The sequence below is a fragment of the Saimiri boliviensis genome, chromosome 19 (assembly GCF_048565385.1).
Source record: "Saimiri boliviensis isolate mSaiBol1 chromosome 19, mSaiBol1.pri, whole genome shotgun sequence".
Classification (NCBI taxonomy): Eukaryota; Metazoa; Chordata; class Mammalia; order Primates; family Cebidae; genus Saimiri; species Saimiri boliviensis.
Genome location: NC_133467.1, coordinates 45,122,054 through 45,137,915, shown reverse-complemented (window position 1 = coordinate 45,137,915; position 15,862 = coordinate 45,122,054). Strand labels below are relative to the sequence as shown.

Here is a 15,862-nt window from a genome sequence, read left to right as displayed (position 1 = left end):
CAATATCAAAGACATGTAACTAGAACTAGTGTTATTGTGCTTAATATAAAAAAAAACAGAATAACATTATGATCGCCCTATGATATGGTTCTAAGTATCATATTACACAACATTTTCAAAACAGATGGTCCCTAGGAGCCAGGGTGGGCCGGGGGGCTGCTACAGGCCCTCTACTGGGGTCTGTCGGCACAGCCCCATAGCCGAGGGGGTCCTAGCAGCCAGGGTGAGCTGGGGGGCTGCTGTAGGCACTCTGGATGGGGTTGTGTGCACAGCCCCCTAGCCAGGAGGTCCCTAATAGCCAGGATGGGCCGGCGGCTGCTATGGGCCCTCTGGCGAGGGGTGTGGGCACAGCCTCCTAGCCAGGGGTCCCTAGTAGCCCGGGTGGGCCAGGGGCTGTGTGTGGGCACAGCCTCCTAGCCAAGGAGTCCCTAGCAGCCAGGGTGCCCTGGGGGACTGCTACAGTTTTAGCTGTGTATTTTGAAAAAGTTGTCTCTAAGTGCTATAGCTGATGAAATTAGAATGAGTGATCTGTGTCTACTTGAGTTGAGCTTTCTTTTAGTAATAAAGGATTAAGTTCTATTTGAATTCTTTAGAACTGACTCTCATTCTTGTCAATCAACTGTGAATTTTCTGTGTTAATTTCTAGCAGAGGTAATATAGTTAATCCAAAACCATAGGTGTATTAAAGTCCAGATTGACAAGTATACTCAACAAACCAGGCACTGAGCTGGAAGAGGGATCTTTTCCCAGTGGGCCTTAAGGCCCATATAAATCCCTGTGCAGACATCGAGAAACAGAGACAGAAAGGGACTCGCCTAAGGCTTGTCACTTGAAAGTGAGTGGCTGACTGACTGGCAGAGGGCTGGAAATCAAATCCAAATCTCCTGACCTCTAATTTCAAAGGGTGCACTGCCTCCCCAAGGCCCAGTTTCACAGGTAAATAGCTTAACAAGGGCTTTACTCGATTGAAGTCAACATTAAAAGACATCGGAACAGTCTTTGGCCCCTTGTCTCTAACGAGAATTTGCCCAGGTAATATTTTAACACTGGGTCTAACCTGAGAGATCTGGACTTTCAGCCTGAAACTCTTGAAAAGGATTGATTAACTTAGGAGTTCCTGCTACAAAGTAAGAGTCAAGAACCATTTTCAGCAAAGGTGAGCTGACCTCAGTGGTCAATAGGAAATGAGCTGGTTTCAATCACCACCCTCTGACTAATCATCAAGATAAAATTTCTTAAAACATACATGTATTGTGTTTTTCAGAAGGCTGGGGGTTATCCAAGATTCTGAGTAACATGCTACCACAGGAAGGAGATGCTGTTCACGCCTGAAGACAGACAGACAGACACACAGACACACAGACACACACACACACACAGAGACAAACAGTCTAAACACACAACTGGTAGTGTCCAGCCAGATACTTAGCAGTATGAGGAGGGCTTTGAAGTCATTCATGCTCCAAAGGAAGAGACACCTTTCCCTAATTCACACGTCCATTCTCCCTCCTTATCCCTCAATGCTGCCTTCTCCTCAAGCCCACGCATTACTAAGTAGAACAAAATTAGGCAGGGCTATCAGGATAAAGCATTGTCAATGATGCTCTCATTTAAAATAACAGCACAGTCAAATGGAAAGCATGCTTGCATATAAAACATGATTCTTTCAGACATGGCTCATGATGACTGGGACCACGCCTCCAGGGAGAAGCTCTGCTCTGCAGCCATCCAAGCTGTGTGCCTGGCCACCTCCCAAAGTGCTTCACACTCTCATTTCACCCTTAGAGGCAGACAAGAGGACTGCAAAGGACTCATGTGTCTCCTGTGCTCTCTAAAAAAGACTCCCATTTCTCCTGGGGACCAAAAAGAACAAAAGTTGCTTTTTCTTTGTAGAGCACACAACTTTTCCAAAATACACAGCTAAAACTGTCCTTGATTTAAGTGCTATAGCCCTAGCCCTAGCGCTAAACCTAACCCTAATGCCAAACCTGAACCCTAACCCTAACCCTTTTCTCAAATTGACTTTTCTGGAAACAACTTGTTTGGCCTTGTCTGTAGTCGACTTTTCTGGAATCGACCTGCCTGGCCTTTTCTCAAATCGACATTTCTGGAATCGACTTATTTGGCCTTGTTTGAAATCGATTTTTCTGAAATCAATTTGGCCTTGCCTAAAACATGTTTTCCTGGATTCAACTTGCCTTTCCTTTTTTGGAATCGACCTGCCTTGTCTGCAATCCATTTTTCTGGAATCAACTTTCCTTGCCTGAAATCTATTTTTCTGGAATCGACTTGCCAGGCGTTGCCTGAAATCTCTTTTCCTGGATTCAACTTGTCTTGCCATTTTTTTTGAATCGACTTTTCTAGAATCGACTTGCCTTGTCTGAAATCAATTTTTCTGAAATGGACTTGCCAGGCCTGTTCTCAAATTGACTTTTCTGGTCTGAAATCGACTTTTCTGAAATCGACTTGCCTGGCATTGCCCAAATCTATTTTTCTGGAATCGACTTGTTTGGCCTTGCCTGAAATCAATTCCTCTGGAATTGATGTGCCTTGCCTGAAATCGACTTTTCTGAAATCGATGTGCCTGGCCTTGCCTGAAATCCATTTTCCTAAATCACTTAAAGCGGGGACCATTTTAGCTATTTTACCTGTGTATTCTTAAAAACAGCCGGGCGCGGTGGCTCAAGCCTGTAATCCCAGCACTTTGGGAGGCCGAGGCCGGTGGATCACGAGGTCGAGAGATCGAGACCATCCTGGTCAACATGGTGAAACCCCGTCTCTACTAATAATACAAAAAATTAGCTGGGCATGGTGGCACCTGCCTGTAATCCCAGCTACTCAGGAGGCTGAGGCAGGAGAATTGCCTGAACCCAGGGGGCGGAGGTTGCAGTGAGCCGAGATTGCGCCATTGCACTCCAGCCTGGGTAACAAGAGCGAAACTCCGTCTCAAAAAAAAAAAAAAAACTTGTCTAGCACTTAAAGCACGGACAGTTTAAGCTGTGTATTTTCAAAAATTTGTCTCTAAGTGCCATAGCTCATGAAGTCAAAATGAGTGATTTGTGTCCCCTTGAGTTGAGCATTCTTTTAGTAACAAAGGATTAAGTTATATTCAATTTTTTTTTTTTTTTTTTTTGAGACAGAGTTTCGCTCTTGTTACCCAGGCTGGAGTGCAATGGCGCGATCTCGGCTCACCGCAACCTCCGCCTCCTGGGTTCAGGCAATTCTTCTGCCTCAGCCTCCTGAGTAGCTGGGATTACAGGCAGGTGCCACCATGCCCAGCTAATTTTTTGTATTTTTAGTAGAGACGGGCTTTCACCATGTTGACCAGGATGGTCTCGATCTCTCGACCCCGTGATCCACTCGCCTCAGAAGCTGAGGCAGACAGATCACATGAGGTTAGGAGTTCTAGACCAGCTTGGCCAATATGACAAAACCCCATCTCTACTAAAAATACAAAAATTACCCGGGCCTGCTAGCATGCACATGGAATCCTAGCTACTTGGGAGGCTGAGGCAGGAGAACTGCTTGAATCCAAAAGGTGGAGGCTGCAGTAAGCTGATATCAAGCCACTGCACACCAGCCTGGCTGAAACGGCAAGATTCCATCTGGAAAAGAAAAAAAGAAAGAAAACCAAAATGTCTGGGAGTGGCAGGGTGTAGTGGCTCACTCCTGTAATCCCAGCAATTTGGGAGGCTGCGGCGAGCAGAGCACCTGATGTTAGCAGTTCAAGACCAGCCTGACCAACATGAAGAACACCTGTCTCTATGGAAAATACAAAAATTAGCTGGGCATAGTGGCATGTGCCTGTAATCCCAGCTCCTTAGCTGGATGAGGTAGGAAGATCACTTCAACCTGGGAGGTGAAGTTTGCAGTGAGCTGAGGTGGTGCTACTGCACTCCAGCCTGGGTGACAGAGAAAGACTCTGTCTCAAAAAAAAAAAAAAAAAAAAAAAAAAAATTCAAATAATTTCACACTAGAATAGTTATACTAAAAAACAAACAAAAAAGAGTTGACAAAGATGTGCAGAAACCTGAACCCTTAAACACTGCTTCTGACAGTATTAAACGGTCCAGCCTATGTGTAAAATCATTTGGTGTTTCTTCAAACACGTGCAAATAGATTTGCCATATGACTCAATGATTCCATTCCTCGGCGTATACTGTAAAGAACTGAAGACAGGTGTTCAAACAAAAACTTGTATGCTCTTTAAGTGTGTCAAGGTGATAAATATGCAGGAAAGTCTGGGGAACAGTGCCAGGAAAAGAAAACTGGATCAGAACAATGAAAAAACACATCATACTTCCAGGTGGTGCAGAAGGTAAAAGTGAAATGAGTTTGTAGACTGAATTATCATGTAGGAACCATGCTAATTTCCTGATCTAGGGGTTATGTGGTGGTTACCTGGGAGAGTGTACTTTGGGCAAAATATACTGAAGTATTTTCTGGGACATTGTAAATCTGGTACAGCAACAACTGCTGCAAATCTAAGAGAAGAAAGAGGTTATACTTTGTACTGCTATTGGAAGATTCTTAGAAGTATGACATTATTGGAAACAAACTACTTTTTAGAACAACCATATCAATACCATGCCAGGAAAGCAAAGACCTCATCAAAATCCATTATAGAGGCTATAGTTCAACCAAAGCTGTGAAATCCTTATAAAAGTCTCCATGTCAACAGAGTTCACTTAGTAGATACTACTGTATTTACCAGTATTAGAAGCTACTGTGTGGATATGTTAGTGTTATGGCATGATATGGATCTTAGTGTTAGGACATGGTGTGAATATTATACTGGTGTTAGGGCACGGTGTGATTACTATATTACAGACCACTGTGAGAATACTTGTGAGAATACTTATTAGCAGCCGCTGTGTCTTGGACACTGACAAGATCAGAGTGTAGTCAAAACAGTGGATGTGAGGGTTTCCTTTGTCTAGCTGAATTCCTTCCTCTGCTGAGTACTCTCTAAAGACTCTCTCCTCTGCACTCAGGGCTTTGGACAGAAGTTTGTTACTCACCAATGAACACCACCAAGTTGACATGACCTTCATGCTGCCCTGAGGAAGATAAAGCTCCTTGCCGCTTCTGGCACCTCAGAGGGAAGTTGGTCAGGGGTGGGTTCATGCACCCTCTGGTGATGCCAGAGCTCAGCACAGACACTCTTGCTGAGTTTCTAGGTGGACGTGCAACCCCGCCTGGCTGTCCTGAAATACCTATAAAATTCAATATTGAGTTTACTCAATGTAATAATTTTAGAAATTCAAACCAAAATGAAGCCCACTGTAGCCATTCCTTCCCGAAGATGGTGATGGAAGACTTTGGAAGCCATGTAGAATAAAATGAATAAATACAGAAATTAAGAAAAACAAAAACCTACTCAAAATAGTCCAGAGACGGTAATTTTAAATGCAAAATTATAAAAAATCTAAAAGAAAATCTATATGACATTGAGTTTGGTGTTGACTTGTAACACAAAACATCAAATGCCAATTCATGAAAATATTGATAACACAGACTTTATAAAACTAAGTATTCTACTGTGCAAAACTGTATGCAGAGAACAAAAAGACAAGAGAGATGTGAGAAGATAATTACAAAATACATACGTGATTTTAAAACTGGGTAAATATCTGAACAGATACCTAACCAAAGCAAATATACTGATAGTAGGCTGGGCATGGTGGCTCATGTCTGTCATCCCACAACTTTCGAAGGCTTAGACGGGTAAATAATCTAGGTCAGGAGTTCCAGACCAGCCTGGCCAACATGGCGAAACCCCATCTCTACTAAAAATACAAAAATTAGCCAAGCGTGCTGGTGGGCACCTGTAATCCCAGCTACTTGGGAGGCTGAAGCAGGAGAACCACTTAAACATGGGAGGTAGAGGGTGCAATGAGCCAGCATCCTGCCATTGCACTCCAACCTAGGTTACAGAGCAAGAAAGACTCCATCTCAAAAAAAAAAAAAAATTGTTAATAACGTATCTGACACATGTTGATATGTTAATACGAGGGGAAACTAGTTTGGGTCTACACAGGAAATCTGCATTTTCCTCCCAATTTCAGTGTGAATCTAAAACCAATTTAAAATAAAACCTTTATTTAAAAATTATAAATTTTTAAAAATATCTGCTTACTTATTTGTACTAATAAGTAGTAATTGACACTAACTACTACTTTTCAAAACAAGGGCATTTATTATGCTGCAAAGTAATTTATGCAAACATATATAATTTCAATGAAATGCCTATTTTACAAGATTTATGTTAAAATAACACATCCATGTAAACATATTTATCATATCTTTTTTCTTGTGGTGTGGTTCACTCTCTAGGAAATCTGGTCACCTTAGAACCAAGGAAAGACTTCAGATTTTGGAGACTATTTCAATTTACAGCGGGACATTTTCAAAAATATAACTTTTTTAAAAAAAATTAAAATAGCAATTGATTGTGACTGAATCACTTATTATAATGAATGCTTGTCTTTGTTTTGTTTCCCAGCATTCCTTTTAGCTACAATACAACAAAAGCAAATATTTGCCATTGGAAAAAATATTCAAAGGAAGACTGTAAAGGGAATTTGTGACCACAATTATTCAATGTTTCATGACGATGCTTTCTAATACTGAAAAGTTTAAAGGGATAGTCAAAGTTATTCCCCCCAAGATGCTTTGAAGTAATCGATGAAACTAGAGAAACAAAAGTGGCAGGACAATCAATGCGACTTTAGATGTCACTGTGTCTTGTGAGAAAAAGTAATTTACCTTCAGAGGATCGCCAAGAATTACTGGAAGCCCAGACTCTGGAATGTATCTAAATTTAGTTGTCAATATCACTAGCAATGAATGTGATAAAAAGGGATCTCTGTTTTATTTGTGTAATACAATACCAACGCAGTATTTAACGCTCCAAGGAAAACAAGTTATACCTGAAATATAGTTGACAATATCAGAATCAAAATAAGCTTCCTGACCAGGCATGGTGGCTCATGCCTGTAATCCCAAGACTTTGAGAGGCCAAAGCAGGCGGATCACCAGAGGTCAGGAGCTCAAGACCCACCTGACAAACACGGAGAAACCCCATCTCTACTAAAAATGCAAAAATTACCCAGGCTTGGTGGTGCATGCCTGTAATCCCAGCTACTGGGGAGGATGCGACAAGACAATGGCTTAAACCAGGGCAGAGGCGGGTACGCTAGGCCAAGATCACACCATTCCTCTGCCCTACTGTCTATGTAAAAATGCAACTTCACTGAACCAGACTAAATTGTATTCAGTGGAAGGCTGATCAAAAAATTGAGAAGAATGCAACTTTTGTTTTATCTACTTCTGACCTAAAACCACCCCCTACCCCGCCTTCCTACTTCTAGTTGTTCCACCTCACTGAACCAATGACTTTACATCTTACACATATTGATTGGTGTCTCCTGTCTCTCTAAAATATATAAAAGCAAGCTCTACCCTGACCACCTTGGGCCCATGTTGTCAGGACCTCCTGAGGCTGTGTCACGAGCATGTCCTTAACCTTGGCGAAATAAGCTTTCTACTTGACTGAGACCTGACTCAGATATTTTGGGATCACAATCCACAATCACCATGGTGTGACATTTGACTACAGCATTCAGTACAGAGATGAGCTATACAGGTATGGTATGTAGCCTGAAATCAAGAAGCTATACCATATCACTTACGTGTGAAGGGGGCTACACCATCCAGGTTTTATAAGGACACTCGATGGTGTTTGCACAAAGATGAAATCACTAAGGACACATTTCTCAGACAGTATCCACATTGTTAGGAGATGCTTGAGTGTATTTTAATTGGTTAAAGCCTAGGAGGAAAAAAAAGCAACTGAACTCCTGTTATGGTTTAATAGCAAAGCTTAATAAACATTTCATCTAATCTAAGATGCTAATAATTAACAGACATTATTTTACGCAAATCACAAATAGGCTGCCAATTAAACTGACTTTCTGAATGACAACAAAAATGTGAACTTACTTTTCTAATGCCAGGAAAATAAAATGAAAATGAATTATGATTTTGATATGTTACAGCAAAAAACGAGGAAGCCGTTAGCCTGAGGTCTTGCCTAGGCAAACGGAAACCGAACTTCGAGGCGTGCAAACTGACTTAAAAACATGAATAAACCAATTAGTTAATGACAAAAAGCCCAGCTGCCAGCTGGCTGTATGACTATTGACACTGAGGGAACCATCCCCACAACCGGCGGTCACCCAGCTGGAGCCCATGAGAAACCTCACTCAGCTGCCACCGCTAAGAGCTTGAAGCCCCAAGCCCTGTTTTCTGTTCTGGTGCTTCAGGCATGATTCATGCATCATTCCTTCCTTCAAGTTTGCCTAAAATTTTTCTAACCCCTGTATCCTAACCCCTAACTGGTAACCCCGAACGCTAACCCTATCCGCTAGCCCTAATCCTCACCCTAAACCCTAACCATACGTTAATTTCTACATTTGCACTGATATGTCCGTGTTCAGTATTGAAACTGTGGTACTGGCAGGGCCACATGACTAGTGCGGATTTTATAGTAACATGTTTGGACTGAGGCCTTGCATTAGCATTAGGTGTTTCCTACCTGAGCACTGGGCTTATTGTATCCGTATTTCAGAGGCCATATCTGCCTCAGGAACGCTCCATTTGTCTTCTGAGGCTGCTGGGTGCACCTCACACTGCAGCCGCCTGGCCTTGGGCGGGAGAACCCAGGTGCGCAAGGTTCAGAGGGGCTTTTCGTGTCCAGTTTCCCACACAGAGCTCTTCGTACTAGTCTCTGACCCTCAGCAGTCAGGAATGCAAACAGGAAGGATTTTACTCACCGTGGACACGGCCCAGAGTTGTCCCAAACCGAGGCTGTGCCCGCTACGTCTGTGCCGTGGAGAACGCAGCTCCGCAGATTGCCCTGAAGCGATGCGATGCACGCTCGGGCGCCCCCTGCTGGTGGTCAGGCGGTGGGGGCCCTCTTGCTTATGGTCCTGTGTCTGCACCCCTCCTGATGGCAGCTGGGGCCACTGCAAGCCCCTCTTGGAGTAAGAACCCCACCCTAAGGTCTGTGCTGAGGAGGACGCAGTTCCACCCTCACAATGCCCCCCAGTTCTGTAAGGAGGAGAACGCAACTCTGCAGACCGTTGTGACTCAATGCACGCTGGTGGTGTGACAGGATGTACATCGGTGGAGGAGCCTCAAGAATCTGAAAGGTGGGTGTGGGGGCCCCTACTGGGGGCCTGCACTGCAGGGCCCTCTTGCTCATGATGCTGTGCCCACGCCCCCTTCTGGCTAGATCCACTGCAGGGCCCTCTGACAGTGTGGTGACTGGCATCACCTGCTGGCAGCTGGAGCACTGCAGGGCCCTCTTGCTCAGTGTAGTGGCAATATGCCCGCTGCTGGCAAACAAGGCAGTGCTACATCCTCTTGCTCACAGTGTGGTGCCTGTGCTGCTGGGCACTCTTACTCTCGGTGGAGTGGGGTCACGCCCCCTGCTGGCCGCTGGGGCACTGCAAGACCCTCTTGCCCATAGCGTCCTGGCAACACTCCCGTGATGGCAACTAGAGCACTGCAGGGTTCTCTTGCTCATGGTGTGGTATTCGCTGGGATTATAAGTGTGTGCCACCATGCCTGGCTAATTTTGTATTTTTAGTACAGATAGGATTTCTCCACGTTGGCCAGGCTGGTCTCGAACTCCCAACCTCAGGTAATCTGCCAGCCTCAGCCTCCCAAAGTGTGGGGATTATAGGCATGAGCCACCTAGCTCGGCCTAATTTTTTGATTTGTCGTAGAGACAGGGTTTTGCCATGTTACCTATGCTGCGGGGTTTCCTTCTGATGAGATGAAAATATTCTGGAATTAGGTAGAGGAGATGGCTGTACAGCATTGTGAATGTACTAAAAATGAACTGTACACATTAAAATGGAAGAAATGGTGACTTATACAAATTTTATTTTTATTTATTTATTTATTTATTTATTCTGGTCCGACATTACCCTAGGCTTGTCAGTCAATATTTTGATTTTTTTAAAAAGGACAATGATGAGTTGAAATGTTTAAGGGCCTATCAGTAGAAATGGTAAGAAGACAGAGCATGGCTGGGTGCGGTGGCTCACGCCTGTAATCCTAGCACTTTGGGAGGCCAAGGTGGGTGGATCACCTGCAGTCAGGAATTCAAGACCAGCCTGGCCACCATGGTGAAACCCTATCTTTAAAAAGAAAAAAAGACAGTGCAGAAGAGGGCAGGGCTGAGACTCAAGGGAGTCAAGGGAGACAGCACGTTCCCCGCGGCCTCCTGCTGTCTGTGGGGCGCCTGGAGCCCTGAGGCCCCGCTCCTGCCTGACCCCCCGCCTGCTGGCTGCTAACCATCTGGCTTCTGCGGCTTCTTCAGCTCCCACTGCCCTCAGAGTGAAGGCTGCTCGTCCACACCCACCTGGCCTCGGTGACGTCAGCAGCTTTTCCCCTGCACACGCTCTCCAGCTGCACATAGACCGAGCAGTTGACCCAGCTCCACTCGGGGTCACAGATGGCCAGGAAGCTGGGGTGCAGGTGGCCGATCGTGTACTTGGCCAGGTCCGTCAGAGACTGGCTCACAGCCGCCCCGAAGAGGAAGGTCCCCAGCACCTTGTACATGGCAGCCACATAATTATTGAAGTCAGAGCAGGAATAGAGCCTGTCTGTGAGCACCAGGTAGGCTTCTCCTGCCGAGACCTGCGTGTGGGGCGGCCGCGGTGACCAGAGGGGGTCCTGGTCAGCCCATGGGCCCTTAGTGGGCCTCAGTCCTCCCCACGGGCCTCCCCAAGGCTGCTGGAGAGCTGGGGACTCTAAAGGTGCCCAAGCTGGGCTCGGTGGCTCACGCCTGCCAGCCCAACACTGTGGGGGGCTGAGGCGGGAGGATCACCTGAGGTCGGGCATTCAAGACCAGCCTGACCAACATGATGAAACCTGTCTCTACTAAAAATACAAAAATTAACATGCCTGTAATCCCAGCTACTGGGGAGACTGAGGCAAGAGAATCACTTGAACCCAGGAGGCGGAGGTTACAGTGAGCGGAGATCCTGCCATTGCACTCCAGCCTGGGCAACAAGAGCAAAACTCCATCTCAAAACACAAAAGGGGGTTCCTCCTATTTTGTTGTTGTTGTTTTTTGTGTTTTTTATTTATTTATTTTTATTTTTATTTTTTTGAGAGGGAGTTTCGATCTTGTTACCCAGACTGGAGTGCAATGGCACGATCTCGGCTCACCGCAACCTCCACCTCCTGGGTTCAGGCAATTCTCCTGCCTCAGCCTCCTGAGTAGCTGGGATTACAGGCACGCACCAACATGCCCAGCTAATTTTTTGTGTTTTTAGTAGAGACGGGGTTTCACCATGTTGACCAGGATGGTCTCGATCTCTCGACCTCGTGATCCACCCGCCTCGGCCTCCCAAAGTGCTGGGATTACAGGCTTGAGCCACCGTGCCCGGCCAAAAGGGGGTTCCTATTACCCACAAGTACCACTCGGGGCAAGGCTGTGTCCCCTAGCCCCCCACAGACCTCCAGGCCACCTCCATCAGGAACCCAGGGTTAGGCTGTACCCCATCCCGCCCCCTCCCTGTCCCTCTGAATCCCTCCTGTCTTACAAGAATGACAGTGGCTGTGATGGTGACCCCGGCCATGAGCCCAAGGGTGATGGTGTCTGGACGGTAGGGGTACCGGATGGAGTCATCCCCACAGTCAAATCCTCGGTTATACAGGGTGTTCACCAGCGACACAGAACAGCGAAGGACAGGGAGGCTGGAGGGGGAGAAGGGCCTGGGAGCTGTGAGGTTCTCAAACCAGCTGGGCCATGGGGCCCCCACACCCGCCTTGGCCTCGAGGCCTGCTCCCACCAACAAGGAAGAGCTTTTCTCACAGCACGTGGGAGGCCCAAGCGACACTCCTTTCCCATCACCCTCAGATGAGCACGAACTCCCCAGGCCCTCTCCCCGTCACACCCTCCCTCTGCTCCTTGAAAAACCGGGCAAGGACGGGCACCGTGGCTCAAGCCTGTAATCCCAGCACTTTGGGAGGCTGAGGCGGGTGGATCACGAGGTCAAGAGATCGAGACCATCCTGGTCAACATGGTGAAACCCCGTCTCTACTAAAAACACAAAAAAATCAGCTGGGCATGATGGTGCGTGCCTGTAATCCCAGCTACTCTGCAGGCTGAGGCAGAAGAATTGCCTGAACCGAGGAGGCGGAGGTTACAGTGAGCGGAGACCCTGCCATTGCACTCTAGCCTGGGTATCAAGAGCAAAACTCCGGCCCCAAAAACAAACAAACAAACAAAAAAAAACGGGCAAACACTCACCTCTGGTCCTTTGCACAGGGACTTCTCTCTGCCCAGAATATCTTATTTTTATTTTTAAAAGTAGAGACTGCGGTCTGATGCTGACCAGGCCCGTCACAAACTCCCAGGCTAGAGCGACCCCCCCAGCCTCAGCCTCCCAAAGTGCTGAGATTACAGGTGTGAGACAACGTGCTGGGCACCAAAGTGATTCTCACTTCCGCTCAGTTTCATCTCCCCTCCCGGCTGTCCCCACCAGCATCCCTCTCACAAAAGGAAAGGTCTGTTTAGCCATGCGTGGTGGCGTGTGCCTGTAATCCAGCTACTCGGGAGGCTGAGGCAGAAAAATTGCTTGAAACCGGAAAATGGAAGTTGCAGTGAGCTGGTCGTGCCACTACACTCCAGCCTGGCAACAGGGCGAGACTCTGTCTCAATTTATTAAAAGAAAATAAATAAATAAATAAATAAATAAAAATAAAAGGGAAGGTCTGCTCTTTCTCCCTATTGCCCCATGTGGAATTACGCAGTCACCTGTGGGACACTGGACTTAATCTCCCCGCCTCCACCCGCCAGCACCAGGAGGGGCCTATTGTATTCAGGACAGAGACCCTGGAGGCTGCTCAGAGCCTGGCCAGCGCAGATGTTTAATAAACATCTGTTAAAACAGGCAGGACTTATTTCAACCTAAGAGCTGGCCAGAGAAGTCAGGAAAGGGCGAAAGCAGGGGCACAGCGGAGGTGCCTTCCTGCTCGCCCCTGCCCACCACTGACCCTCGTGCCAGGGCACATGCCAGCCACATGGTAACTCAGGGACGAAAAGCACATTATTGTCAATTCCACACTTGCGGAAGGTGTCACACAGCACTGGGGCTCCCGGGGCCCTGCTGGGCTCAGGGTGGCCAGGGAAGCCGGAGTCAGCTACAGAGGGCAGGGCCCGGGGCAGCTCCCTGTTCCACACGGCAGGTGCACAACAAAAGCGCAGGGTGTCTACCCCAGAGAATAACGAAGGCAGGGCGTCTTTGGCCCAGCAGGGTAAGGACAAAAAAGCGTGGCTTTTCTGAATTCTGAGAGCCTGAGGAGGGACAGGGAGCCTCACACTCCTCCCTGCATGCCAGCTGCAAGGGTCCTAGGACACGGCACGCCTTCGATGCTGGCTGAGTCTGGGGAAATAAAGCAGTGAAGACAGCAGAGGTCTGCCTCACAGGGCAGAAAAGGCGGAGGGAATGCAGAACAGAACGGGCAGTGCAGGGGCCCAGAGCCGGGACGGTGCCTGGAGAGGCGAGCGCTGGGGCAGAGCGGGATGCCTTGTAAGAGCCCAGCTTCTGCTGGGGCACAAGGGCGGCTGGCGCTGCTGTGAGTGACGGCAGAGACCAGGGAGGAGGCTCCTGCAATTGCCCCGCGGTGGAAGGTCAGGGTCACAGGACACCAGCCCCTCCCAGGGGCTCTCAGCAGGCGGAGGCTCACACCGGTTGGCCTCCGTTTCCGACCTCCCTGCCCCAGTAACTCCAGCTAGAGACTCAGACACCCCCATGACAACCGGCCCCGGGCTTCCCTCTGCCTGGAAAGCTCACTCTGGGGTCCCCGGAACAGGCACCTTCTCTTCCTTTGACCCCCGGGAGCCTTCTCGCCCTCACGCTGCCCCCACAGCCCTGTCTGGAACCTGTGGACTGCACTGTGACGGGCGGCAGCTTCCAGATGGAGGTGCCCTCGGCCTGGCCGCCACCCCTGGCACGCAGCAGCCACACCCAACCCCACCCCGGCGGCACCTCCTGGCTGTGCGGCCTCCAGCAGGCGACTCCGCGCGGCTGCCCCTCCCTCACAGGCCGTTTACGGAACCGTTTAGGTTATCTGCATGCTGCTGAGGGCCTGGCAACCAGAAAGTGCCACACACGTTTAAGTAACTGACAGCACAGCTGCTCAGGACATGGCACCCAGGGCTGGCAGACACCCCACAGGACATGGCACCCAGGGCTGGCAGACACCCCACAGGACATGGCGCCCAGGGCTGGCAGACACCCCACAGGACATGGCACCCAGGGCTGGCAGACTCCCCACAGGACATGGCGCCCAGGGCTGGCAGACACCTTACAGGACATGGCACCCAGGGCTGGCAGACACCCCACAGGACATGGCACCCAGGCCTGGCAGACACCCCACAGGACATGGCACCCAGGGCTGGCAGACACCCCACAGGACATGGCACCCAGGGCTGGCAGACTCCCCACAGGACATGGCGCCCAGGGCTGGCAGACACCCCACAGGACATGGCGCCCAGGGCTGGCAGACACCCCACTGGACATGGCACCCAGGGCTGGCAGACACCCCACGGGGACCTCGTGCTGTCCCTGGGCCCCAACAAGGGTCTACTTCGGAGTTCAGAGTGCTTGGCCAGAGAACCAGGAAACGCGCTGGGGAGGAGCGCACCCCTGGCCACCCCCCCGCGGTGACAGATCCGCGACGCCATTGTCCCTTCAGCCACAGAGCAAACACTTGGCCTTTGTTTCCGGGACCCTGGCGGGAGGCCTCCGGGCACTGCTTCCCCAACCTGGCCCAATAACCCGCGGGACAGGTTTCAGTCTCCCGAGGTCCCGAAGCGTGGGACTCAGCTTTTCTCTCCAAGTGTCTCCCCCGCCCGAGGCGCAGGGGTTCGAATCCCACCGACGCGCAGGGCCTATGCCTATCTAATTACTATTATTATTTTTGAAACAGAGTTTACTTCTCATTGTCCATGCTGGAGTGCAATCTCAGCTCACTGCAACCTCTGCTTCCCAGGTTGAACCAATTCTTCTGTCTCAGCCTCCCAAGTAGCTGCGATTACAGGCACATGCCACCATGCTTGCCTAATTTTGTCTTTTTAGTAGAGGTGGGATTTCTGCATGTTGGTCAGGCTGGTCTTGAACTCCTGACCTCGGGTGATCCATTCAACTCGGCCTCCCAAAGTGCTGAGATTACAGGGATGAGCTACCACACCGGGTTTTGGTTTTTGTTTGTTTTTTGAGATGGAGTCTTGCTCTGTCTCCTAGGCTGGAGTGCAGTGGGATGATCTCGGCTCACTACAACCTCCATCTCCCGGGTTCAAGCAATTCTCCTGCCTCCGCTTCCCGAGTAGCTGAGACTGTAGGCACATGCCACCACACTGGGCTAATTTTTGTAGTTTTAGTGGAGTGAGAGTTTCACCATGTTGGCCAGGCTTGTCTTGAAGTCCTGACCTCAGGTGATCCACCCGCCTCAGCCTCCCAAAGTGCTGGGATTACAGGCATGAACCACCTCAGCTGGCCACTATGCCTATCTCATTGTATTTCTAAAAGGAGAGGGAAGAAAAATAATTGTATTTCCATCCTCACAGTAACTCCATGAGGGAGATAATAACATTTACCTTTTACAAACGTGAAACAAAAGCTCCAGCTTTTTTTTTCTGAGAGTGTCTCACTTTGAAGCCCAAGCTTGAGTGCAGTGGCATGACCTTGGCTCACTGCAGTCTTGACCTCCGGGACTCAAGTGACCCTCCCACTTTAGCCTCCTGAGTAGCTGGGACTACAGGGGGACACTGCCA

General features: G+C 48.7%; 1 protein-coding gene and 1 long non-coding RNA gene across 3 annotated transcripts in view; both read right to left on the bottom strand.

Moving 5' to 3' along the window:
* LOC141582154 (uncharacterized) overlaps window positions 1–8,898 on the bottom strand; it is a 157,745-nt gene extending 148,847 nt beyond the window's left edge. For both annotated transcript variants that reach the window (XR_012514992.1, XR_012514993.1), the window contains exon 1: window positions 8,600–8,898. This is a non-coding gene — a long non-coding RNA (uncharacterized LOC141582154). The remainder of the gene's footprint in view (window positions 1–8,599) is intronic.
* A 1,491-nt stretch (window positions 8,899–10,389) lies between these two features.
* On the bottom strand, window positions 10,390–14,773 carry LOC141582189 (phospholipid phosphatase 2-like). The gene is made up of 3 exons (XM_074389762.1): window positions 14,677–14,773; window positions 11,625–11,923; window positions 10,390–10,713 (listed from the first exon to the last, which is right to left on the bottom strand). The coding sequence occupies exons 1-3, from the start codon at window positions 14,771–14,773 to the stop codon at window positions 10,390–10,392; spliced, it is 720 nt and encodes a 239-aa protein (XP_074245863.1).
* Window positions 14,774–15,862: the final 1,089 nt, after the last annotated feature.

Excerpts from the sequence above, each read along its gene's own strand:
- LOC141582189 (XM_074389762.1), bottom strand. The coding sequence starts at position 14,773 with ATGGCGTCGCGGATCTGTCACCGCGGGGGGGTGGCCAGGGGTGCGCTC. Across the intron at positions 11,924-14,676 it reads CAAGCACTCTGAACTCCGAA|GAGTGTCGCTTGGGCCTCCC; the intron begins GTAGACCCTTGT and ends GTGATGGGAAAG. Across the intron at positions 10,714-11,624 it reads TCACAGCCACTGTCATTCTT|GTCTCGGCAGGAGAAGCCTA; the intron begins GTAAGACAGGAG and ends CCCCACACGCAG.